This window comes from Oncorhynchus keta, unplaced genomic scaffold (assembly GCF_023373465.1).
Source record: "Oncorhynchus keta strain PuntledgeMale-10-30-2019 unplaced genomic scaffold, Oket_V2 Un_contig_17556_pilon_pilon, whole genome shotgun sequence".
Lineage (NCBI taxonomy): Eukaryota > Metazoa > Chordata > Actinopteri > Salmoniformes > Salmonidae > Oncorhynchus > Oncorhynchus keta.
Genome location: NW_026280484.1, coordinates 34,181 through 62,076, shown reverse-complemented (window position 1 = coordinate 62,076; position 27,896 = coordinate 34,181). Strand labels below are relative to the sequence as shown.

General features: G+C 45.8%; 1 protein-coding gene and 1 long non-coding RNA gene across 2 annotated transcripts; one reads left to right on the top strand and one right to left on the bottom strand.

Annotated features, from left to right (window-relative positions):
• Positions 1–736: 736 nt before the first annotated feature.
• Positions 737–1,790, top strand: LOC127919814 (uncharacterized). Its single transcript, XR_008104110.1, has 3 exons — positions 737–1,098; positions 1,396–1,524; positions 1,653–1,790. It is a non-coding gene; the product is annotated as an uncharacterized LOC127919814 (long non-coding RNA).
• A 1,663-nt stretch (positions 1,791–3,453) lies between these two features.
• On the bottom strand, positions 3,454–26,692 carry LOC118376720 (gastrula zinc finger protein XlCGF7.1-like). Its single transcript, XM_052503651.1, has 3 exons — positions 25,540–26,692; positions 24,880–25,076; positions 3,454–4,214 (listed from the first exon to the last, which is right to left on the bottom strand). Exons 1-3 carry the CDS (start codon positions 25,602–25,604, stop codon positions 3,595–3,597), a joined length of 882 nt encoding a protein of 293 aa, XP_052359611.1. The 5' UTR covers positions 25,605–26,692; the 3' UTR covers positions 3,454–3,594.
• Between the last annotated feature and the right edge of the window lie 1,204 nt (positions 26,693–27,896).

The window sequence follows — 27,896 nt, the reverse complement described above, 5'->3', positions numbered from 1 at the left end:
CAGTCCATAGCAGATCATTTAGAGATCATGAATGGTCAGTCCATAGCAGATCATTTAGAGATCATGAATGGTCAGTCCATAGCAGATCATGAATGGTCAGTCCATAGCAGATCATGAATGGTCAGTCCATAGCAGATCATTTAGAGATCATGAATGGTCAGTCCATAGCAGATCATTTTGAGACCATGAATGGTCAGCCCATAGCAGATCATGAATGGTCAGTCAATAGCTAAAATTATAATTTTGAGATCATGAATGGTCAGCCCATAGCAGATCATGAATGGTCAGTCCATTGCTCTGTCTATGAATGTGAAAGTGGTTACGCTTCTCCAGGTCCCTAAGCTTCATACCAAAACAAGGGTGCCTCGCTGTGTTATTGGTTCAACTTTGGATTGGTCCTTTAATGCGTTTTGATATTGTTGTTTGTGTCGTCTGTGCTTTTACATCCAGAACAAATCACTTTGGATAAAGACTTTGCTAAATGGAAGAAAGATGTAATGTTTTTACCACGACTCAACAGAAGCTGGGATTCAATGTGACTTTTAAAAGGCAAGGTTCCCACTATCGCGTGTATTTCTTATTCGTGGTAAATGCTGCATATGTTTTCACACAGTCGGAAATTGGCTTTTTAAAAGCTGCATTGTCGACAACCCGCAGTCAAATGAACTCGGAGCATGAATCTGTGTCCTGGAACGCAGTTTCTATACAGATATATTTATCATGAATGGTCACATGCTTTAGTGAATAAGAGATTTTATATAATGGAGAGCAGTGGTGAGGCTTTTCCACTGTATTGTCTAACGAGCAGCACCATTGAGGACTTTCACCATTTTGAAGTAGTCAAAATGGTGGGACTTCCTGTGGGTTAAGGAAGGATGCTATAATTCCATCCAGGTCAGCAGAAGGAGTTAACCAATGAATTTATAGTCCTGAGATAACATTCCATAACTGCAGGTAGCAGTAAATCACCAACCTTGTCTTTGTACCTGTTCAGACTGCAGTACATTAGGAGGTGGTATCCTGTTCAGACTGTACACACTGCAGTACATTAGGAGGTGGTATCCTGTTCAGATGATACACACTGCAGTACATTAGGAGGTGGTATCTGGTTCAGACTGTACACACTGCAGTACATTAGAGGTGGTATCCTGTTCAGACTGTACACACTGCAGTAACATTAGGAAGAGGTGGTATCTTGTTCAGACTACACACTGCAGTACATTAGAGGTGGTATCCTGTTCAGACTGTACACACTGCAGAACATTAGAGGAGGTATCTTGTTCAGATGATACACACTGCAGTACATTAGAGGTGGTATCCTGTTCAGACTGTACACACTGCAGTACATTAGAGGTGGTATCCTGTTCAGATGATACACACTGCAGTACATTAGAGGTGGTATCCTGTTCAGACTGTACACACTGCAGTACATTAGGAGGTGGTATCCTGTTCAGATGATACACACTGCAGCACATTAGGAGGGAGTATCTTGTTCAGATGATACACACTGCAGTACATTAGGAGGTGGTATCCTGTTCAGATGATACACACTGCAGCACATTAGGAGGGGTATCTTGTTCAGATGATACACACTGCAGTACATTAGGAGGTGGTATCTTGTTCAGATGATACACACTGCAGTACATTAGGAGGTGGTATCCTGTTCAGATGATACACACTGCAGTACATTAGGAGGAGGTATCCTGTTCAGATGATACACACTGCTATCCTCTTCCTTCACTTCTCTCTCCTCGACCTCAACTTCTCTCTCTTTTCCATCTTCCTCCTCCTCTTTGACAATCACATTGAGAATAAAGGTAGGATTCTCTCCAATATGTATTCTTTGATGTTTCTTAAAATTTCCTGAGTAATTGAAGCTCTTCCCACATTGAGTGCAGTGGTAAGGCTTCTCTCCATTATGTATTTTTTTATGTTCCTTAAGGCTGCTTAAATTATCAAAGCTCTTCCCACAAAAATAGCAGTGGTTAGGCTTCTCTCCTGTGTGGATTCTCTGGTGTTTCTGTAGGGTATCTGCCGCACGGAAATTCTTCCCACATTGGGTGCAGTGGTAAGGCTTCTCTCCACTATGTACTATCTCATGTCTCTTTAGGTTTGCTTTCTCACTGAAGCTCTTCCCGCATTGGGTGCAGTGGTAAGGCTTCTCTCCCGTGTGTACTTTTTGGTGATTATTTAGATTACCTAAGGAACTGAAACTCTTCCCACATTGAGGACAGGGGTAACTCCCACGGCCAGGTAGTCTTGATGTCCCTGGGTCAACTACAATACCAGTTTTCTCCTCTTCCTCAACTTCGCTCTTTTCCTTCTCATGTACTCTCTCATGTCTCTTAAGGTTTGCTTTCTCACTGAAACTCTTCCCACATGCAGAGCAGTGGAAAGGTTTCTCTCCAGTGTGTACTCTTTGATGATTCTTTAGATTACTCGAGGAACTAAAATTCTTTCCACATTGAGGACAGGGGTAACGACCACAATCAGGTAGTCTTGATGTATCTGGGTCATCCTCCTCCTCTTTGACAATCACATTGGGAGTACAGTCATCATCCTCCTCTTTGACAATCACATTGGGAGTACAGTCATCATCCTCCTCTTTGACAATCACATTGAGAGTACAGTCACCATCTTCCTTTTTGACAATCACATTGAGAGTACAGTCATCATCCTCCTCTTTGACTATCACATTGAGAGTACAGTCATCATCCTTCTCTTTGACAATCACATTGAGATTACAGGTAGGTTTCACTCCAATGTGTCTTTGCTGATGTTTCTTAAAGGTTCCTGAATGATGGAAGCTCTTCCCACAAAGAGAGCAGTGGTAAGGCTTTTCTCCGCTATGTATTCTTTGATGTTCTTTAAGGCTTCCTGAATGATTAAAGCTCTTCTCACAAAGAGAGCAGTGGTGAGGCTTCTCTCCTGTGTGGATTCTCTGGTGTTTCTGTAGGGTCTCTTCCACACGGAAATTCTTCCCACATTCGAAGCAGTTGTAAGGCTTCTCTCCATTATGTACCCTCTCATGTCTCTTAAGGTGTGCTTTCTCACGGAAACGCTTCCCACATACTGAGCAGTGGAAAGGTTTCTCTCCAGTGTGTACTCTTTGATGATTCTTTAGATTACTTGAGGAACTAAAATTCTTCCCACATTGAGGACAGGGGTAACTCCCACGACCAGGTAGTCTTGATGTACCTGAGTCAACTACACCATTACTTTCCTCAACTTCTCTCTTTACCTTATCATTGATTTTCCTCTCACCCTCCTCCTCTTTGACAATCACATTGAGAGTACTGGTAGGCTTCTCTTCTATGTGTATTCGCTGATGACTCTTTAGGTTTCCGGGTTGATTGAAACTCTTCCCACAAAGAGAGCAGTGGTAAGGCTTCTCCCTACTGTGTGATCTCTGGTGATTCTTTAGATCTCCCGCAAAACGGAATTTCTTTCCACACTCAGTGCAGTGGTAAGGTTTCTCCCCTGTGTGTATTCTCTGGTGTTCCTTAAGGCTTCCTGAGTGATTAAAGCTCTTCCCACATGTGGTGCAGTGGTAAGGCTTCTCTTCACTATGTACTCGCTCGTGTCTATTAAGATTTACTTTCTCACTGAAACCCTCCCACATGTGGCGCAGTGGAAAGGTTTCTCTCCAGTGTGTACTCTTTGATGATTCTTTAGGCTTACTTCTCTTGTAAAACTCTTCCCACAAGCAGAGCAGTGGAAAGGTTTCTCTCCTGTGTGAGTTCTCTTATGATTCTTTAGAATTCCTGCCCGACTGAAACTCTTTCCACATTGGGTGCAGTGGTGAGGCTTCTCCCCTGTATGTATTCTTTGATGTTCTGTAAGGTTTCCTGAACGATTAAAGCTCTTCCCACACTGGGAGCAGTGGTAAGGCTTCTCCCCTGTATGTATTCTCTGATGACTTTTTAGACTTCCAAGCTGAGTGAATCCCTCCCCACATTGAACGCAGTGGTAAGGCTTTTTTTTACTGTGTGATCTCTCGTGACTCTTTAGGTCTCCTGTCCGACTGAAACTCTTCCCACATTGGGAGCAGAGGTATGTCTTCTTTATTTTGGGAGTCTGTTTGAGTGATTTGAGGTGAGTTGGACAAATAAAACTGTCGCTACAGCAGGGTTGGGGCTTCTGTCTGCATTGTTTATGATTTCCTGATGCTGTGGGCCTGGACTTGCTGTCTGAGTCTGGGTTGGAGCTCTTTCCTGTGAGAATATAAACACATATTGGGTAAGAAACAGAAAGAGGAACAAAGGCTTTTAGGCTTAAAAATGCAACAACATATCCTACCAATTCCTCAAAATAGTCCGAAATAATCTCAGATCAATCAAGAAATCTGTAATTAGCGTAGAGCCCTGGTGTAGTGATAAAACTCCCCTACACCAATCACATTTAAGACTCCCCACCAGAGACCAGGGTTCCATACCCTTCACCAACAACATTTATTAGTTCCTAAAATCACTAGCCAGCTAGCCAAGTTCCATCTCTGTGTTTGTCAATGAAGCAGGTACATTGATCAGGCAGGCCACTTTAGCTCAATCAGCTTATCAAGTCACTGGCGACACATGTGCTTCGGTACCGTTTTGTTTCTTACACACTCTGGTAACGGAGAGCGAGAAAGTTGTAAGTCTGGCAGTGTTTCATAGCAAATCATGTTATAAAACAGGTCGAGGCGGGACACTAAGATGTTCGCGAATCGTAATTTTGGAATATTGACAAGTGCGCATTGTCTTAATTCCCCATTTGCCCAAAACAATGGCAGACTGGAGTGATCACCAGGCCGGGAGTTTCCTGATGTTAGGGGCAGGGCCATTTGGTCTTCCAAGAGGTGCCCAATCTGCCAGGGCACCAAGGCCATCTGCTAGAGCACCAAGGCCATCTGCTAGAGCACCAAGGCCATCTGCTAGGGCACCATGGCCATCTGCTAGAGCACCAAGGCCATCTGCTAGGGCACCATGGCCATCTGCTATGGCACCATGGCCATCTGCCAGGGCACCAAGGCCATCTGCTAGGGCACCAAGGCCATCTGCTAGAGCACCAAGGCCATCTGCTAGAGCACCAAGGCCATCTGCTAGAGCACCAAGGCCATCTGCTAGAGCACCAAGGCAATCTGCAAGAGCACCAAGGCAATCTGCTAGGGCACCAAGGCACTGCAGGGCACCAAGGCCATCTGCTAGGGCACCAATGCACCATGGCCATCTGCCAGGGCACCAAGGCCATCTGCCAGAGCACCAAGGCCATCTGCTAGGGCACCATGGCCATCTGCTAGAGCACCAAGGCAATCTGGCACCATGGCCATCTGCCACCAAGGCAATCTGCACACATGGCACCATCTGCTAGGGCACCAAGGCCATCTGCTAGGCACCATGGCCATCTGCTAGAGCACCAAGGCCATCTGCTAGGGCACCATGGCCATCTGCTATGGCACCATGGACATCTGCCAGGGCACCAAGGCCATCTGCTAGAGCACCAATCTGGCACCATGGCTCTGCCAGGGCACCAAGGCATCTGCTAGAGCACCAAGGCCATCTGCTAGAGCACCAAGGCCATCTGCTAGAGCACCAAGGCAATCTGCCAGGGCACCAAGGCCATCTGCTAGAGCACCAAGGCCATCTGCTAGAGCACCAAGGCCATCTTCTAGAGCACCAAGGCCATATTCTAGAGCACCAAGGCCATATTCTAGAGCACCAAGGCAATCTGCTAGAGCACCAAGGCCATCTACTAGGGCACCAAGGCCATCTGCTAGAGCACCAAGGCAATCTGCTAGAGCACCAAGGCAATCTGCTAGAGCACCAAGGCCATCTGCTAGAGCACCAAGGCCATCTGCTAGAGCACCAAGGCAATCTGCTAGAGCACCAAGGCCATCTGCTAGGGCACCAAGGCCATCTGCTAGAGCACCAAGGCCATCTGCTAGAGCACCAAGGCAATCTGCTAGAGCACCAAGGCCATCTGCTAGGGCACCAAGGCCATCTGCTAGGGCACCAAGGCCATCTGCTAGAGCACCAAGGCAATCTGCTAGGGCACCAAGGCACTTAACCAAAATAGACAATTAAATTAATTTGAGGAAGAAAAAAAACACACGAGCTCTTCTGTTAAGAAAAACATAAGTGTATGTCAATGTACAGAAATAATTATCCTACACGTCAAGTGTAGGTGATAGGCTGTAGTCAATACCATAGTCTGTCATATTTGACAAATATAATGAAGGATAATTAATATTAATGTCTAAAGGCTTGATTCTGTCATACCAGAGACTCTTCATTCAGACAGGAGAGACTCTTCATTCAGACAGGAGAGACTCTTCATTCAGACAGGAGAGACTCTTCATTCAGACAGGAGAGACTCTTCATTCAGACAGGAGAGACTCTTCATTCAGACAGGAGAGACTCTTCATTCAGACAGGAGAGACTCTTCATTCAGACAGGAGAGACTCTTCATTCAGACAGGAGAGACTCTTCATTCAGACAGGAGAGACTCTTCATTCAGACAGGAGAGACTCTTCATTCAGACAGGAGAGACTGTTCATTCAGACAGGAGAGACTGCATTCAGACAGGAGAGACTCATTCAGACAGGAGAGACTGCTCATTCAGACAGGAGAGACTGCTCATTCAGACAGGAGAGACTCTTCATTCAGACAGGAGAGACTCTTCATTCAGACAGGAGAGACTGCTCATTCAGACAGGAGAGACTCTTCATTCAGACAGACTGCTTCATTCAGACAGGAGAGACTCTTCATTCAGACAGGAGACTGCTCATTCAGACAGGAGAGACTGCTTCATTCAGACAGGAGAGACTGCTTCATTCAGACAGGAGAGACTGCTTCATTCAGACAGGAGAGAGACTGCTTCATTCAGACAGGAGAGACTGTTCATTCAGACAGGAGAGACTGTTCATTCAGACAGGAGAGACTGTTCATTCAGACAGGAGAGGCTGTTCATTCAGACAGGAGAGGCTGTTCATTCAGACAGGAGAGACTGCTCATTCAGACAGGAGAGACTGCTCATTCAGACAGGAGAGACTGTTCATTCAGACAGGAGAGTCTGTTCATTCAGACAGGAGAGCTGCTCATTCAGACAGGAGAGACTGTTCATTCAGACAGGAGAGACTGTTCATTCAGACAGGAGAGACTGCTCATTCAGACAGGAGAGACTGCTCATTCAGACAGGAGAGACTGCTCATTCAGACAGGAGAGACTGCTCATTCAGACAGGAGAGACTGCTCATTCAGACAGGAGAGACTGCTCATTCAGACAGGAGAGACTGCTCATTCAGACAGGAGAGGCTGTTCATTCAGACAGGAGAGGCTGTTCATTCAGATAGATTCAGACAGGAGAGACTGTTCATTCAGACAGGAGAGACTGTTCATTCAGACAGGAGAGACTGCATTCAGACAGGAGAGCCTGCTCATTCAGACAGGAGAGACTGCTTCATTCAGACAGGAGAGACTGCTCATTCAGACAGGAGAGACTGCTCATTCAGACAGGAGAGGCTGCTCATTCAGACAGGAGAGGCTGTTCATTCAGACAGGAGAGAGGCTGTTCATTCAGACAGGAGAGGCTGTTCATTCAGACAGGAGAGACTGTTCATTCAGACAGGAGAGCTGTTCATTCAGACAGGAGAGGCTGCTCATTCAGACAGGAGAGGCTGTTCATTCAGACAGGAGAGGCTGACAGGAGAGGCTGCTCATTCAGACAGGAGAGGCTGTTCATTCAGACAGGAGAGGCTGTTCATTCAGACAGGAGAGGCTGTTCATTCAGACAGGAGAGGCTGTTCATTCAGACAGGAGAGGCTGTTCATTCAGATAGGAGAGGCTGTTCATTCAGATAGGAGAGGCTGTTCATTCAGATAGGAGAGGCTGTTCATTCAGATAGGAGAGGCTGTTCATTCAGACAGGAGAGAAAGGCCAATGACTGTTGCGCACGGCAACATCACCCACCTTGCAATCTGAGCGGAGGCAGTCAACATTTTCAACTATTTAACCATAAAACGCTAAATACAATTTGGAACATTTGAGCTTATAGCCTACTGCCGCGTGGACATTGCTGAGCTTATAGCCCACCCGGTTTCTTCATGCATCGCACCGACAGAAACAAACATCTCTCTGGTAAGAAGAAGGGCGGGGTGTATGATTAACGAGTCGTGGTATGATCATAACAACATACAATAAATCAAGTCCTTTTGTTCACCTGACCTAGAATTCCTTACGATCAAATGCCAACCGTATTATCTACCAAGAGAATTCTCTTCGATGCTAATCACAGCCGTGTATACCCCCTCAAGCAGACACCTTGATGGCCCTGAAAGAACTTAATTGGACTATGTAAACTGGAAACCACATATCCTGAGGCTGCATTTATTGTAGCTGGGGATTTTAAAAAGGCTAATCTGAAAACAAGGCTCTCAATTTTAGTGGCATATTGAATGCGCGACCCGGCTGGCAACACTCTGGATCATTGCTACTCTAATTTCTGTGACGCATTCAAAGCCCTCTGTCGGCAAATCTGACCACGACTCCATTTTGTTGCTCCCAGCTTATATACAGAAACTAAAACAGGAAACGCCCGTGCTCAGGTCTGTTCAATGCTGGTCCGACCAAATCTGATTCCACGCTTCAAGATTGCTTCGATCACGTGGACTGGGATGTGTTCCGGATAGCATCGGACAATAACATTGACGTATACGCTTATTCGGTGAGCAAGTTTATTAGCAAGTGCTTCGGTGATGTGGTACCCACGGTGACGATTAAATCCTTCCCCAACCAGAAACCGTGGATTGATGGCAGCATTCGTGCAAAACTGAAAGCGCGAACCACTGCTTTTAATCGTGGCAAAGCGACCGGAAAGATGACTGAATACAAACAGTGTAGCTATTCCCTCCACAAGGCAATCAAACAAGCTAAGCGTCAGTATAGAGAAAAAGTAGAGTTGCAATTCAACGGCTCAGACACAAAATGTATCTACAGTCAATCACGGACTACAGTCTAGGTCTACAGTCAATCACGGACTACAAAAAGAAAACCAGCCCCGTCGCGGACACCAATGTCTTGCTCCCAGACAAACTAAACAACTTCTTTGCTCGCTTTGAGGACAATACAGTGCCACTGACACGGCCCACTACCAAAACCTGCGGGCTCTCCTTCACCGCAGCCAACGTAAGTAAAACATTTAAACGTGTTAAAAGGTCCAGACGGCATCCCCAGCCATAACCTCTCACTCAATGTCAACAAAACAAAGGAGATGATCGTGGACTTCAGGAAACAGCAGAGGGAACACTCCCCTATCAACATCGGCGGGACAGCAGTGGAGAAGGTGGAGAGTTTTAAGTTCCTTGGCGTACCCATCACAGACAAATTGAAATGGTCCACCCACAGAGACCGCGTGGTGAAGAAGGTGCAACAGCGCCTCTTCAACCCCAGGAGGTTGAAGAAATTTGTCTTGTCACCAAAAACACTCAAACGTTTACAGATGCACAATCGCCAGCATCCAGTCGGGCTGTATCACCGCCTGGTACGGCTGTATCACCGCCTGGTATGGCAACTGCTCCGCCCATAACCGAAAGGCTCTCCAGAGGGTAGTGAAGTCTGCACAACACATCACTGGGGGCAAACTACCTACCCTTCAGGTCACCTACACCACCAGATGTCACAGGAAGGCCAAAAAGATCCTCAAGGACAAAACAACCACACGGACACTGCCTGTTCACCCCGCTATCATCCAGAAGGCGAGGTCAATACAGGTGCATCAAAGCTGGGACCGAGAGACTGAAAAACAGCTTCTATCTCAAGGCCATCAGACTGTTAAACAGCCATCACTAACATTGAGTGGCTTCTGCCAACATACAGACTCAATCTCTAGCCACTTTTATAATTAACATTTGGATGTAATAAATGTATCACTAGTCACTTAAACAAAGTCACTTTATATAAATGTTTACATACCCTACATTACTCATCTCATATGTATATACTGTACTCTACTTCTACTGCATCTTGCCTATGCCGTTCGGCCATCGCTCATCCATATATTTATATGTAAATATAGTTAATAATTCCTTTACACTTGTAAGTATAAGGTAGTTGTTGTGGAATTGTTATATTACTTGTTAGATATTACTGCACGGTCGGAACTAGAAGCACAAGCATTTCGCTACACTGGCATTATTAACATCTGCTAACCATGTGTATGTGACCAATACAATTTGATGTGATTTACTGCCATGTGGACATTGCTGAGCTTATAACGTGAAGAGAAAAATAAACATTCTGATCAGCCTTATTGCTATTAAAGGGTGTTTTGACGTACAGTGGTTGGATTCATTTGGGATCTATCACCCCACAACTGTCCCAGAGTCTGGTTTGGAATATTTACTTCTCGCACAGAACAACAAGCTGACCAATAGAAGAGGTCAACCTTTGAACTATGGGGAGGATAGTACATTGACGTAGTAAAAGCAGAAGCCTGTTCGTTGCTCATCTTGTCGACCCCCAAAACAATGACATTTCTTCTAACATCTTCAATATCCGTCTTGGAATCCGATAAGACCGTTGCAGCCTAGCCCGATGTGTCGCTCTTCGCTAGCAGCCTAGCCCGATGTGACACTCTTCACCAGCCTAAAACTCTTCACTAGCAATGTGTCGAAATGTCTTGTAACATCAGCCTACCCCGATTCAACAGCATATCCGTGTGTGCTCTTCGCTAACAGCCTAGCCCAATGTGGTGCTCTTCGCTAGCAGACTACCCGATGTGTCGCTCTTCGCTAGCCTAGCCCGATGTGTCGCTCTTCGCTAACAGCCTAGCCCGATGTGTCGCTCTTCCCAGCCTACAGCCTCTTCGCTAGCCTACGATGTGGTGCTCTTCGCTAGCAGCCTACCCCGCCTCTTCGCTAACAGCCTACCCCGGTGTGTCGCTCTTCGCTGGCAGCCTAGCCCGATGTGTCGCACTTCCTAACAGCATACCCCGATGTGTCGCTCTTCACTAACAGCCTAGATGTGTCAGCCAGCCTAGCCCGATGTGGTGCTCTTCGCTAGCAGCTAGCCCGATGTGTCGCTCTTCGCTAGCAGCCTAGCCCGATGTGTCGCTCTTCGCTGGCAGCCTAGCCCGATGTGTCGCTCTTCGCTAGCAGCCTAGCCCGATGTGTCGCTTCACTAGCAGCCTACCCCGATGTGTTGCTCTTCACTGGTAGCCTACCCTGATGTGTAGCCCAATGCTCTTCACTGGTTGGCTAACAGCCTACCCTGATGTGTCGCTCTTCACTGGTGTCGCTCTTCGCTAGCAGCCTAGCCCGATGTGTCGCTCTTCGATAGCAGCCTAGCCCGATGTGTCGCTCTTCGCTAGCAGCCTAGCCCGATGTGTCGGTCTTCGATAGCAGCCTACCCCGATGTGTCGCTCTTCACTGGTACTACCCCTGTGTAGCCCTAGCCCGATGTGTCGCTCTTCACTGGTAGCCTAGCCGATGTGTCGCTCTTCACTGGTAGCCTAGCCCGATGTGTCCGCTATGTGTCGGTCTTCGATAGCAGCCTCTTCACTGGTAGCCCTAGCCCGATGTGTCGGTGATGTCGCTCTTCACTGTGTCGCTCTTCACTGGTAGCCCAGCCAAATGTGTCGCTCTTCACTGGTAGCCTAGCCCGATGTGTCGCTCTTCACTGGTAGCCTAGCCCATGTGTCGCTCTTCACTGGTCGCCTGTCTTCGATAGCAGCCTAGCCCGATGTGTCGCTCTTTTCACTGGTAGCCTAGCCCGATGTGTCACTGGTAGCCTAGCCCGATGTGTGTCTTCACTGGTAGCCTACCCGATGTGTAGCCTACCTCGATGGGCTCTTCACTGGTAGCCTAGCCCGATGTGTCGACTGATGGACCTTCGATCACGTGACGGGAATTGGCTAATAAGAATTGAGATATCTGAGAGAGCCATGTGAGTGAGAGGTGCTTCACTGGTAGCAAGGAGGTTGGCAGCTAGGAGAAGGGAATGGCTACCCAGACTATGCAAATAGTCTGCATAGCCATTTGATTAGCTGTTCGGGAGTCTTATGGCTTGGGGGTAGAAGCTATTTAGGAGTCTCTTGACCTAGATTTGGCGCTCTGGTACTACTTCCTGTGTGGTAGCAGAGAACAGTCTATGACTAGGGAAACTGGAGTCTTTGACAATTATTCGGGCCTTCCTCTGACACCGCCTGGTATAGAGGTCCTGGATGGAGGAGACTGGCCCGTGTAACAGTGTCCCAGCAAACGCCCATGTACTGGCATCGTTACCCATCCTCGACGCAGATACTACAGCAAAGTCTGTGAGTGCCTTTTAGCGCACACCGCTAACTAAGCTAGCAGTTACATACGCACTACCCTCTGTCAGTGCCTTGAGGCCAGGTTTGCCAGGAGGCAGTGATGCAACCCGTCAGGATGCTCTCGATGGTATAGCTGTAAAAATCTGATGACCCATGCCAAATCTTTGTGTCTCCTGTAGGGGAATAGGTTTTGTCGTGCCCTCTTCACGACTGTCTTGGTGTGCTTGGACCATGTTAGTTTGTTGGTGATGTGGACGCCAAAGGAACTTGAAGCTCTCAGCCTGCTCCACTACAGCCCCGTCGATGAGAATGGGGGCGTGGCTCGGTCCGCCTTTTTCCTGTAGTCCACAATCATCTCCTTTGTCTTGATCACATTGAGGGAGAGGTTGTTGTCCTTGCACCATATGGTCAGGTCTCTGACCTCCTCCCTACAGGCTGTCTCATCGTTGTCAGTCATCAGGTCTACCACTGTTGTGTTGGTGGGGCACGATTGGAATCCAAACACAACCCTCATGTGTCATGATGACCTCAGTTACACAAATCTCACAACTGTTTTGGAATAAAGTTTATGACAAAATTATCCTACTTACACTTTCTTTAGTCAATATTGAAAGTGGATACCTTTACTTTTCTACAATTGTTTGGCTGTAAATGGGAGATCCTGTGGGATTGCATTAAGTTGCTCTTTAATATGTTGTGATGTCAGCCAGAGGCCTGGTACATTAACAGAGGCATTGAAAGAAAGGCTTTTACAAGGGGCTTGTTGCTTTGAATCACACAGTGATAACACAAAATAAATATATAAAATATTATAATGTTTGGGGATAAAGCTATCTGTCCTCCCTCCCTACGAAACACAGCCTGAACTCAAGTCAAAGAGGATGGAAGTCTGGACATTTTCCATTTTAGTCCTTCAGCAAACGCCCTTAACCAGAGCGACTTGCAGTTAGTGCATCCATCTTAAGTAGGTGAGACCACCACATTTCTCAATCATAGTAAATACATGTCTCCTCGATAAAATAGATATCAGCAAAGTCTGCGCTGGTGGGAAAAGACAGCCAGAACTCACCGGAGTCACTGTTTTCTTCCTCCTTGATTTCTCTCTCCTCCTCCTCTTTCACAATCACATTGAGTTCCAGTGTTTGACCGCAGTCCTCCAGCTTCACTGACACAGTCTCTGGACCAGGCTGTGAGCTTCTCTGGGCCGGATCATCACAGCCAGATCCCGGCTCAGACATGGTCGGGCTGGAGGTGGATCTAAAAGAGGAGACCTCAACAAGTTCAGGGTGGTTTTCACAGATGGATCTTTCGTGTGATTGCTACAGAAAAGACAACACAAACATGTAACGTTTGCTAAACGAGCTAACAACACATAACGTCCAACAGGGATTTTTTTTTTTTGCGTAAATCGGTCGCCATTAGCAACGGTTGGTCCAGCTAATTTAGCTAGCTAGCTAATTCCTCGCTAAGTCATTTTGCTCACAAGGAGACGTTAGCTGGCTACCAAAAGCAAGTCACACTTAAACCGTTATCCTGAACTGTAGTTAACTAACTAACATTAGCGATAGTAACAGATTGGAGGTTGTAACTAGCTGACTATCTAGCTGACTAATGGCTAACTTGCTGGGAAAAACAATAACAAAGACAGGCCGCGGAAACCACTGCAGATTCATGGAATGCGTTAGTTTACAAACCCAACTACAAGGTCACATTTAAAAATGTAAATACCTGAACAGTTACTTTTCTGTAATTGTTTGGCTGTAAATGGAAATTATGAGATCCTGTGGGAGCGATCAGAATCGTTCAATGTATTATTCTATATGGTATAAACACATCTGTATGACGGGATCTTCTTCTTCTTCGATGTGGTTTAACGGACGGGTGGCATCCGACACATGTTGCAATACCGCCACCTACTAGACTGGAGTATAACACCCTTATAGTTTGCTTTTTTTTAAAGTTAATAAATGAACAACTGCCCTACCATCTAACCCTACACTAATTAAAACCCACCACCCTACTCCACTAAATCTATGTTGTCGTCGCTCAGGCCAACAGCCTGAAAGGACACCACCACTCAACACACCCTGTAACACTTATGATGTCAAACGTCATTCAACCAAATACTTCTCTGCAGCTGCCACCACAACTTCAATTTTCTGCGACTTATCTTCCATCCCTGCAGTACAGTTAATAACCATTGCTATAAATTATAAAAATCAAATCTTACTGAAACATGGATCACTTGTTGTCCCTCCCTCTGAACTGGTACAGATCTACTACTAACACCACTCCTCTCAGGATCCCTCCCTCTGTTCTGGTACAGATCTACTACTAACACCACTCCTCTCAGTCCCTCCCTCTGTACTGGTACAGATCTACTACTCACACCACTCCTCTCAGTCCCTCCCTCTGTACTGGTACAGATCTACTACTAACACCACTCCTCTCAGTCCCTCCCTCTGTACTGGTACAGATCTACTACTTACACCACTCCTCTCAGTATCCCTCCCTCTGTACTGGTACAGATCTACTACTTACACCACTCCTCTCAGGATCCCTCCCTCTGTTCTGGTACAGATCTACTACTTACACCACTCCTCTCAGTATCCCTCCCTCTGTACTGGTACAGATCTACTACTTACACCACTCCTCCTCTCAGGATCCCTCCCTCTGTTCTGGTACAGATCTACTACTAACACCACTCCTCTCAGTCCCTCCCTCTGTTCTGGTACAGATCTACTACTAACACCACTCCTCTCAGTCCCTCCCTCTGTACTGGTACAGATCTACTACTAACACCACTCCTCTCAGTCCCTCCCTCTGTTCTGGTACAGATCTACTACTAACACCACTCCTCTCAGTCCCTCCCTCTGTACTGGTACAGATCTACTACTAACACCCCTCCTCTCAGTCCCTCCCTCTGTTCTGGTACAGATCTACTACTAACACCACTCCTCTCAGTCCCTCCCTCTGTTCTGGTACAGATCTACTACTAACACCACTCCTCTCAGTCCCTCCCTCTGTACTGGTACAGATCTACTACTTACACCACTCCTCTCAGTATCCCTCCCTCTGTACTGGTACAGATCTACTACTTACACCACTCCTCTCAGGATCCCTCCCTCTGTTCTGGTACAGATCTACTACTAACACCACTCCTCTCAGGATCCCTCTCTCTGTACTGGTACAGATCTACTACTCACACCACTTACTCACACCACTCCTCTCAGGATCCCTCTCTGTACTGGTACAGATCTACTACTAACACCCCTCCTCTCAGGATCCCTCTCTCTGTACTGGTACAGATCTACTACTAACACCACTCCTCTCGGGATCCCTCCCCTTGACCCATCTTCCTCTACTTCCTTCACTTGCCTCAGCATATGACAACTTCTGCACTAATCTAACCCTGGAAACCTCAATCTGGCTCTCTCTCACCGGACATTTCTGACACCCAGCCCCATGGGCACACCTACAATTAACACATACCGCAGGTAGCCTAGTGGTTACAGCGTTGGGCCAGTAACCAGCAGGTAGCCTAGTGGTTACAGCGTTGGGCCAGTAACCAGCAGGTAGCCTAGTGGTTAGAACGTTGGGCCAGTAACCAGCAGGTAGCCTAGTGGTTAGAACGTTGGGCCAGTAACCAGCAGGTAGCCTAGTGGTTACAGCGTTGGGCCGGTAACCAGCAGGTAGCCTAGTGGTTACAGCGTTGGGCCAGTAACCAGCAGGTAGCCTAGTGGTTACAGCGTTGGGCCAGTAACCAGCAGGTAGCCTAGTGGTTACAGCGTTGGGCCAGTAACCAGCAGGTAGCCTAGTGGTTACAGCGTTGGGCCAGTAACCAGCAGGTAGCCTAGTGGTTACAGCGTTGGGCCAGTAACCAGCAGGTAGCCTAGTGGTTACAGCGTTGGGCCAGTAACCAGCAGGTAGCCTAGTGGTTAGAGCGTTGGGCCAGTAACCAGCAGGTAGCCTAGTGGTTACAGCGTTGGGCCAGTAACCAGCAGGTAGCCTAGTGGTTAGAGCGTTGGGCCAGTAACCAGCAGGTAGCCTAGTGGTTAGAGCATTGGGCCAGTAACCAGCAGGTAGCCTAGTGGTTAGAGCGTTGGGCCAGTAACCAGCAGGTAGCCTAGTGGTTAGAGCGTTGGGCCAGTAACCAGCAGGTAGCCTAGTGGTTACAGCGTTGGGCCAGTAACCAGCAGGTAGCCTAGTGGTTACAGCGTTGGGCCAGTAACCAGCAGGTAGCCTAGTGGTTACAGCGTTGGGCCAGTAACCAGCAGGTAGCCTAGTGGTTACAGCGTTGGGCCAGTAACCAGCAGGTAGCCTAGTGGTTACAGCGTTGGGCCAGTAACCAGCAGGTAGCCTAGTGGTTACAGCGTTGGGCCGGTAACCAGCAGGTAGCCTAGTGGTTAGAGCGTTGGGCCAGTAACCAGCAGGTAGCCTAGTGGTTACAGCGTTGGGCCGGTAACCGAAAAGGTTGCTAGATTGTTCTGCCCCTGAACAAGGCAGTTAACCCACTGTTCCCCAGTAGGCCATCATTGTAAATTAGAATTAGTTCTTAAATGACTTGCCTAGTTATATAAAGGTGAAATAAAAAAAGCCCATATAAACGCATTTAATAATGCTGTATCACCAAGTGGACAGATGTTGAAGAGAGTTTTATTTATTTTACCTTTATTTTACTAGGCAAGTCAGTTAAGAACAAATTCTTATTTTCAATGACGGCCTCAGAACAGTGGGTTAACTGCCTGTTCAGGGGCAGAACGACAGATTTTGTACCTTGTCAGCTCGGGGATTTGAACTTGCAACCTTTCGGTTACTAGTCCAATGCTCTAACCACTAGGCTACCCTGCAGCACCTGAGTGGCGCAGCGGTCTCAGGCACTGCATCTCAGTGCTAGAGGTGTCACTACAGACACCTTGGTTGGAATCCAGGCTGTATTACAACTGACCATGATTAGGAGTCCCATAGGGTGGTGTACAATTGGCCCAGGTTTGGCTGGTGTAGGCCGTCATTGTAAATAATAATTTGTTCTTAACTGACCTGCCTAGTTATATAAAGGTTAATTTAATAAATATATAGGATTTGAAGACATTGGGGTCTTTGCCCAAAGCCAGTAGGGGAGTCCGGAGGCATTCTACCCCGACAAGAAAAATAAGGAATTTCAACAGCTAAATGCATGAATTTGGTACACTTTGAGATTAACTTTGAGAGATTAGATATTTTTCAGGTAATTTTGCACCTTCCCACCTGCCACAGCAGAAACGACCAATTACAGGAGCTACTATGGGTCTCTCTACTCTGGAAAACTATCTCCTCTTTACTCTACAGCATGTGGCCAAAAAGACATCAAACATAGACTCTGGCTTGTCTAATGAGCCAATCTGATTGCGGTAAACGTCTGGGATATTTTACTTCAGCTCATGAAACACGGGACCAACACTTTACATGTTTCATTCATATTTTTTGTTCAGTGTAATTAGAATCTATAGAGCAGCTTGAAGTAATACTGTTACTGTACTCAACCCACCTATATTCTCTCTCCATCTACCCTCTTATGACAATTTCTCTGTTCTCTTATCTGTTGCCCTCTCCATCTGCCCTCTTCTGTCACGTTCTCTGTCTTCTCTGTTGCTGTCTGTGTCTTGTCCGGTGTCTCTCCATCTGCCCTCTTCTGTCACATTCTCTGTCTTCTCTGTTGCTGTCTGTGTCTTGTCCGGTGTCTCTCCATCTGCCCTCTTCTGTCACGTTCTCTGTCTTCTCAGTTGCTGTCTGTGTCTTGTCTGGTGTCTCTCCATCTGCCCTCTTCTGTCACGTTCTCTGTCTTCTCAGTTGCTGTCTGTGTCTTGTCTGGTGTCTCTCCATCTGCCCTCTTCTGTCACGTTCTCTGTCTTCTCAGTTGCTGTCTGTGTCTTGTCTGGTGTCTCTCCATCTGCCCTCTTCTGTCACGTTCTCTGTCTTCTCAGTTGCTGTCTGTGTCTTGTCTGGTGTCTCTCCATCTGCCCTCTTCTGTCACGTTCTCTGTCTTCTCAGTTGCTGTCTGTGTCTTGTCTGGTGTCTCTCCATCTGACCTCTTCTGTTACGTTCTCTGTCTTCTCAGTTGCTATCTGTGTCTTGTCTGGTGTCTCTCCATCTGCCCTCTTCTGTCACGTTCTCTCTCTTCTCAGTTGCTGTCTGTGTCTTGTCTGGTGTCTCTCCATCTGCCCTCTTCTGTCACTTTCTCTGTCTTCTCTGTTGCTGTCTGTTACCTCTCTCCATCATCTACTCCTCCGTTGCTGTCTCTGTGTCTTGTCTGGTGTCTCCATCATCTACTCCTCCGTTGCTGTCTCTGTGTCTTGTCTGGTGTCTCCATCATCTACTCTTCCGTTGCTGTCTCTGTGTCTTGTCTGGTGTCTCCATCATCTACTCTTCTGTTGCTGTCTCTGTGTCTTGTCTGGTGTCTCCATCATCTACTCTTCCGTTGCTGTCTCTGTGTCTTGTCTGGTGTCTCCATCATCTACTCTTCTGTTGCTGTCTCTGTGTCTTGTCTGGTGTCTCCATCATCTACTCTTCCGTTGCCGTCTCTGTGTCTTGTCTGGTGTCTCCATCATCTACTCTTCCGTTGCAGTCTCTGTGTCTTGTCTGGTGTCTCCATCATCTACTCTTCTGTTGCTGTCTCTGTGTCTTGTCTGGTGTCTCCATCATCTACTCTTCTGTTGCTGTCTCTGTGTCTTGTCTGGTGTCTCCATCATCTACTCCTCCGTTGCTGTCTCTGTGTCTTGTCTGGTGTCTCCATCATCTACTCTTCTGTTGCTGTCTCTGTGTCTTGTCTGGTGTCTCCATCATCTACTCTTCTGTTGCAGTCTCTGTGTCTTCACTTCCCTACTATGTTTGGCTGCTGCTGGTCTAAAGCTTTGTTCACATTGGCAGTTTGAACTGACTGAAATCCTATTTTTTTTGCATATCCGACTAGAATCTGTTATTTTTCCTGCAGTCTGAACAGCCAAAAAAAGCACATGGAATCTGATAATTCAAGCCACATTTCAAACCACCTTCATAGGTGGTTGGAAGTCAGATACAAATCTGATTCCTGGCAATGCGATTTGTGTCTGAACCGTACAGATCAGATGTATTTGCCCTCAAGTGTTTTTAGACTGTTACTTGTCTACTCTATTGACAGTTTGACAAGAACATGTGGTAGCTAACTAGCTTGTTTGATTGTTTACAAACAAATGAGTGAATGTGCTAGAAAGCTAAACAGCTACATAGCTAGCTAGCTGACTGCTGCGGCTAGCTAGGGATTGTTGCGGCTAGCTAGCTGACTGCTGCGGCTAGCTAGCGGACTGTTGCGGCTGGCTAGCGGACTGCTGCGGCTAGCTAGTGGATTGTTGTGGCTAGCTAGCGGACTGCTGCGGCTAGCTAGCGGACTGCTGCGGCTAGCTAGTGGACTGTTGTGGCTAGCTATTTGACTGTTGTGGCTAGCTAGTGGACTGTTGTGGCTGGCTAGCTGACTGCTGCGGCTAGCTAGTGGACTGTTGTGGCTAGCTATTTGACTGTAGTGGCTAGCTAGTGGACTGTTGTGGCTAGCTAGCTGACTGCTGCAGCTAGCTAGTGGACTGTTGTGGCTAGCTATTTGACTGTAGTGGCTAGCTAGTGGACTGTTGTGGCTAGCTAGTTGACTGTTGTGGCTAGCTAGTGGACTTGTGGCTAGCTATTTGACTGTAATGGCTAGCTAGTGGACTGTTGTGGCTAGCTAGTGGACTGTTGTGGCTAGCTATTTGACTGTAGTGGCTAGCTATTTGACTGTAGTGGCTAGCCAAAAAAAATAAGTTGTTTTGAACGTTAGATCATCTTATCCCTTGAGGCTTTAAAAGTGTTCTTACACTATGATTTTGGTCATTCAAAGCATTGGAAACGTCCATGGCGGGGCGTTGTTGTCACCGTAGCTTGTTACATAACTTCTGAGTGATAGGAAGCACGAGCAACACTACCAAGCAGCCTCCACCACCGCTCCACACACCTGCCGTTACTATGACAACTAGCTTAGCAATGTCAGCTGTGAATTTTTTTTAGCTGAAAATGTACAAAATAAAGTATCTGAAATGTAGCTGTATACATCACCAACCGTTGTTTTATATTAAATCGACGTTTGTCTACTTTATAAGGCTACACACGGTGTTGGTCCTATACTAGTGAGACATTCAACATGGAAAACTAAATGGAGGTCTATCTGAGTAATGATAGCAGAGTGAACGTTTGTCTCCTTTCAGTAGGCTACACGGTGTTGGTCCTATACTACTGAGACATTCAACATGGAAAACTAAATGAAGGCTTATCTGAAATGTCATTTTCACTAAATTTGCAAACATTTCTAAAAACATGGTTTCAATTTTGTCATTATGGGTTAGTGTGTGTAGATGGGTGAGAGAAATATTTTTCTTTAATCCATTTTGAATTCAGGCTGTAATACACAATGTGGAATAGTCAAAGGGTATTGAATACTTGCTGAATGCACCGTAGGAACTGTATTTAGAACAATACAAGAAAACCAGAGAGTCCAGACACAAACCATTCACATGAAGGCCAACCAAATGGAATGATGAATTCAATTAACAATGGTCTCTTAATGGTCTCTCCCCTCTACAGTGTTATCAAATCCTCTCAGATCTACACAAGTACATGGGGTGCAGGGCTTAAGGGACGATTTGGTATTGGAGTCACCTCTTCTTTCCCAGTCTGACCTTGGAATCTTGGTCCTCCAACCTTCCTTTGGAGGGAGACACCTCTTCTTTCCCAGTCTGACCTTGGAATCTTGGTCCTCCAACCTTCCTTTAGAGGGATTATAAATGCCGGCCCTTGGTCTCTGAATCCAAACCCTTCTGCCACACATCTACCAACATGTCTCTGATCTTACATTGAGCCTCAGTTCGACCCAGTGGAGAATCTATTGATTCATGTTCTATCACCCTTTTGGCTATTTGATCTACGAGTTCACAGACTCATTACAAACCACAATTTGACATTTGTTCTGCCAGCAGCACAAACAATGACATCACTCTCATATAATGTGTGTATTTACCTTAACTTTATCAGGCAGGTCAATTAAAATACACATTCTTGACACCTTATTTCACACAAAAAAAACAAAAAAACATTTCTATAAAAAAACTTCAACATAAAAGCCTGCATTTCAACATCAATAACAGATTCATAAGATTCCATTTTAATCAATGGCCACCTTTTATTGTGCTAATAAGACAACTTTTTATGACCAATATTGAAAAATACAATGTTGAAATATTGGGCTGCAGGACCTGTCTGTAGGACCTGTCTGTAGGACCTGTCTCCTCAGTTAAAGTAGGTTGGAAATAATTAATTGTCTCTACCATAACAACATAATAATATATGCCATTTAGCAGACGCTTTTATCCAAAGCGACCAAATATGTTTCGTTTTTGAAAGGGACTGTATCGTATACATCCAGCTGCACTTCATGTTCCGCCCCCATCCATTATACCCCCCCTGCAATGCAATTCCTATGGAGTTAGCTTATGTAGCCTCTTCCTTCACCTCTCTCTCCTCTACCTCAACTTCTCGCTCTTCTGCCTTAATGTGTCTCTGTTCGCCCTCCTCCTCTTTGACAATCACATTGAGAGTACATGTAGGTTTCTCTCCAATGTGTCTTAACTGATGATTCCTTATGTTTGTTGCCCAACTGAAACTCTTCCCACAAAGTGTGCAGTGGTAAGGCTTCTCCCCTGTATGTACTCTTTGATGTTCCTTAAGTACTGAATAATAATTGAAGCTTTTCCCACATTGGGTACAGTGGTAAGGTTTCTGTCCACTATGTACTCTCTCATGTCCCGTAAGTTTTACTTTCTCACTGAAACTCTTCCCACATTGTGAGCAGTGGTAAGGCTTGTGATTTTTCTGATGAGTCTTCAGGTTTCCTAACTGACTGAAACGCTTCCCACAAAGAGGGCAGTGGTAAGGCTTCTCCCCAGTATGTACTCTTTGATGGTCCTTAAGTCTTCCTGAATGATTGAAGCTCTTCTCACACTGGGAGCAGGGGTAAGGATTCTCTCCAATGTGCATACTCTGATGAGCCTTTAGCTTGCTTGGTGTCTGAAAACTCTTCCCACATTGACGGCAAAGGTAAGTCTTATATATTTTGGGAGTTGGTTGGTGTGATTTGAGGTGAGTTGGACAAATAAAACTGCAGCAGGGTTGGGGCTTCTGTCTGTGGTTTCCTGATGCTGTGGGACTGGGCTTGCTGTCTGAGTCTGGGTTGGAGCTCTTTCCTGTAAGAATATGAACACATATTGGGTAAGAAACAGAAAGAGGAACAAATGATTTTGGGTTTAAAAAAATGCAGGATTCAACATGAATTTGGTGGGATGTGAGCTGGAGTGTGTGTACATTAACAGAGCAATAAACAGACTTTACAAGGGGCTTGTTGCTTTGTATCACACAGAGATCAATTACAATGCATTGCACACTGGTGAGTTACTGGACAGTCATTTGTTGTGGTGCTCATCCTCCCACATTCAGAAGCCTGAGGGTTTATACTACAAAGCAGGATCAATGAGTTTAGCCAGCTAACTTGCCTGAATATTCAGAAATAACTTTAAGCTTGATATTGGCATGGTCTAATTGACTTTGAGTAAAGCCAGTGTGTCTATGTATGAGGATGACTCAACACTGTACACGTCAGCTACCACAGCTTCTGAAATGACAGCAACACTTAACATAGAGCTGCAGTTAGTTTCAGAATAGGTGGCAAGGAATCAGAAACCAAAAGCATTGTATTTGGGACAAATCATTCACTAAACCTCAACTAAATCTTGTCATGAATAGTGTGGAAATGGAGCAGGTTGAGGAGACTACACTGCATGGAGTAACCCTGGATTGTAAAACTGTCATGGTCAAAACACATTGATACAACAGTAGCTAAGATGGGGAGAAGTCTGTCCATAATAAAGCACTGCTCTTCATTCTTAACAACACTATCAACAAGGCAGGTCCTACAGGCCATAGTGTCTACCTTCTTAACAACACTATCAACAAGGCAGGTCCTACAGGCCCTAGTGTCTACCTTCTTAACAACACTATCAACAAGGCAGGTCCTACAGGCCCTAGTGTCTACCTTCTTAACAGCACTATCAACAAGGCAGGTCCTACAGGCCCTAGTGTCTACCTTCTTAACAACACTATCAACAAGGCAGGTCCTACAGACCCTAGTGTCTACCTTCTTAACAGCACTATCAACAATGGCAGGTTCTACAGGCCCTAGTGTCTACCTTCTTAACAACACTATCAACAAGGCAGGTCCTACAGGCCCTAGTGTCTACCTTCTTAACAACACTATCAACAAGGCAGGTCCTACAGGCCCTAGTGTCTACCTTCTTAACAACACTATCAACAAGGCAGGTCCTACAGGCCCTAGTTTTGTCGCACCTGAATACTGTTCAGGTGCCACAAAAATGGACTTCGAAAAATTGCAATTGACAGGGCAGCACGGCATTCGCAAAAAAAGCACTGTCATTGTACCAATGTGTACTTAACCCTAAACATCAACGCCTTTCTTAAAATCAAAACACAAGTATATATTTTTAAACCTGCATATTTAGTTAATATTGCCTGCTAATATGAATTTATTTTAACTAGGGAAATTGTGTCATTTCTCTTTTTGCGTTCCGTGCGAGCAGTCAGGGTATATGCAGCAGTTTGGGCCGCCTGGCTCTTTGCGAACCGTGTGAAGACCATTTCTTCCTAACAAAGACAGCCAACTTCGCCAAATGGGGGATGATTTAACAAAAGCGCATTTGCGAAAAAAGCACAATCGTTGCATGAATGTACCCAAACATAAATGCCTTTCTTAAAATCAATACACAGAAGTATATATTTTTAAACCTCCATATTTAAAAGAAATTCATGTTAGCAGGCAATATTAGCCAGGAGAAATTGTGTCACTTCTCTTGCGTTCATTGCACACAGAGTGTCAGGGTATATGCAACAGTTTGGGCCGCCTGGCTCGTTGCCAACTAATTTGCCGGAATTTTACATAATTATGACATAACATTGAAGGTTGTGTGATGTAACTGCAATATTTAGGCTTATGGATGCCACCCGTTAGATAAAATACGGAACGGTTCCGAATTTCACTGAAAGAATTTAAAAAACGGATACAAATACACCCTATTGAACAGCTGGGACTGTGACGCAACAATCATAGACAATCACACGCTTACACACATGTATCTTGTGTTGTAGATATGTGGTAGTGGAGTAGAGGCACGAGGGCACACGCGTCATATGTTGTGAAATCTCTTATGAATGTATTTTAATGTTTTTTTTGTGTAACTACCTTCATTTTGCCAAGGCAGCAGCTAATGGGGATCCATAATAAATACAAACTTGCCTAAATATTCAGAAATAACTTCAAGCTTCATATTGGTCTAATTCGACTCAACAACCCAAAACACATATAAGTATAGATTTCTTAATGTACCAGAAAATCTACTGTAATGTGGGGTTGTTTATCAAAATTAGCTGGTTAACTCATTGATCCTGATTTGTACAGCACTCTAAAACAAAGATGTTGTTAGCTTGAATTTACCTGAGTCACCCGAGTCACTGTTTTCTTCCTCCTTGATTTCTCTCTCCTCCTCCTCTTTCTCAATCACATTGAGTTCCAGTGTTTGACCGCAGTCCTCCAGCTTCACTGACACAGTCTCTGGACCAGGCTGTGAGCTTCTCTGGGCCGGATCACCACAGCCAGATCCCGGATCAGACATGGTCGGGCTGGAGGTGGATCTAAAAGAGGAGACCTCAACAAGTTCAGGGGGGTTTTCACTAACCTTGATCGTGCGATAGTTCCAAAAATATATATGTAGCTAAAATAGCGAACAACTCATCCCGTCCAACAGGGATTAACACAAACCGGTTGGCAATTAGTTTAGCAACGGTTGATCAAGATTATTTAGCTAGCTAACTACCTAGCTAGTCGCCAGCTATCTTATTCCTCGCTAGATATTTTACCCACAATGCAATGATAGATGACTAAATATAAAATAAAAGACACACTTCAACTCTTGACTGAATCTAGTTAGCAAGCTACACAAACGGGTTGGATTGGAGGGCTAGTTTGCATAACAACAAAGCCAGGCCGCGGCAACCACTAACGATTAACGGAAAGCGTTAGTTTACAGACCAAATGTACAAGCTCAAATTTAAAATGTTAGCAGTAGGCTACTTGATATTGATTTCCTTTGGCTACTTGTTTGGTTGATGGGATCCAGTGAGAGCGCAAGCAGAATCAATCATCCACCTGCGTCTCGACATCAGCGTCTCGTCAGCAACATTAATGAAGTACTTCCGGGTCACGGAATTTCGGAAACGTAAAAAAAATAAAGTCCCCCATGTAATAGCAGAAAAGTGTCAATACCCTGTGTTTAGTTGTGATATAGAGAAAAGTGTCTAAACGCTAGGGACAGGGGAAAAGTGTCTAAATGCTAGGGACAGGGGAAAAGTGTCTAAACGCTAGGGATAGGGGAAAAGTGTCTAAACGCTAGGGACAGGGGAAAAGTGTCTAAACGCTAGGGACAGGGGAAAAGTGTCAAAACGCTAGGGACAGGGGAAAAGTGTCTAAACGCTAGGGACAGGGGAAAAGTGTCTAAACGCTAGGGACAGGGGGAAAGTGTCTAAACGCTAGGGACAGGGGAAAAGTGTCAAAACGCTAGGGACAGGGGAAAAGTGTCTAAACGCTAGGGATAGGGGGAAAGTGTCTAAACGCTAGGGATAGGGGAAAAGTCTCTAAACTCTAGGGATAGGGGAAAAGTGTCTAAACGCTAGGGATAGGGGAAAAGTGTCTAAACGCCAGGGACAGGGGAAAAGGGTCTAAACGCTAGGGATAGGGGAATAGTGTCTAAACGCTAGGGACAGGGGAAAAGTGTCTAAACGCTAGGGACAGGGGAAAAGTGTCAAAACGCTAGGGACAGGGGAAAAGTGTCTAAACGCTAGGGATAGGGGAAAAGTGTCTAAACGCTAGGGACAGGGGAAAAGTGTCTAAACGCTAGGGACAGGGGGAAAGTGTCTAAACGCTAGGGACAGGGGAAAAGTGTCAAAACGCTAGGGACAGGGGAAAAGTGTCTAAACGCTAGGGATAGGGGGAAAGTGTCTAAACGCTAGGGATAGGGGAAAAGTGTCTAAACGCTAGGGATAGGGGAAAAGTGTCTAAACGCTAGGGACAGGGGAAAAGTGTCTAAACGCTAGGGATAGGGGAAAAGTGTCTAAACGCTAGGGATAGGGGAAAAGTGTCTAAACGCTAGGGATAGGGGAAAAGTGTCTAAACGCTAGGGACAGGGGAAACGTGTCTAAACGCTAGGGATAGGGGAAAAGTGTCTAAACGCTAGGGACAGGGGAAAAGTCTCTAAACTCTAGGGATAGGGGAAAAGTGTCTAAACGCTAGGGATAGGGGAAAAGTGTCTAAACGCCAGGGACAGGGGAAAAGTGTCTAAACGCTAGGGATAGGGGAAAAGTGTCTAAACGCTAGGGATAGGGTAAAAGTGTCTAAACGCCAGGGACAGGGGAAAAGGGTCTAAACGCTAGGGATAGGGGAATAGTGTCTAAACGCTAGGGACAGGGGAAAAGTGTCTAAACGCTAGGGACAGGGGAAAAGTGTCAAAACGCTAGGGACAGGGGAAAAGTGTCTAAACGCTAGGGATAGGGGAAAAGTGTCTAAACGCTAGGGACAGGGGAAAAGTGTCTAAACGCTAGGGACAGGGGGAAAGTGTCTAAACGCTAGGGACAGGGGAAAAGTGTCAAAACGCTAGGGACAGGGGAAAAGTGTCTAAACGCTAGGGATAGGGGGAAAGTGTCTAAACGCTAGGGATAGGGGAAAAGTGTCTAAACGCTAGGGATAGGGGAAAAGTGTCTAAACGCTAGGGATAGGGGAAAAGTGTCTAAACGCTAGGGACAGGGGAAAAGTCTCTAAACTCTAGGGATAGGGGAAAAGTGTCTAAACGCTAGGGATAGGGGAAAAGTGTCTAAACGCCAGGGACAGGGGAAAAGTGTCTAAACGCTAGGGATAGGGGAAAAGTGTCTGAACGCTAGGGACAGGGGAAAAGTGTCTAAACGCTAGGGATAGGGGAAAAGTGTCTAAACGCATTACCAAACCCCTCTACTTTGTAGATAAAGAATGCTCCATCACCCAGCCAACTTCACACAACTGATTCAACATGGCTCTGCATTTTTTAAATTTTACCTTTATTTAACTAGGCAAGATCAGTTAAGAACAAATTCTTATTTTCAATGACGGCCTAGGAACAGTGGGTTAACTGCCTGTTCAGGGGCAGAACGACAGATTTGTACCTTGTCCGCTTGGGGGTTTGAACTTGCAACCTTGCGGTTACTAGTCCAACGCTCTAACCACTAGGCTACCCTGCCGCCCCTATAGAAGGCTTCCGACACCTTGTAGAGTCCATTCCCCGACAAATTGAGGCTGTTCTGAGTGCAAAAGGGGATGTAACTCAATATAAGGAAGGTGTTCCTAATGTTCTGTACACTCAGTGTACATATGGTGTCATTTCATGGGGCACTGAATAATACAGTGTTGCTGGACTAATTATTTTTATT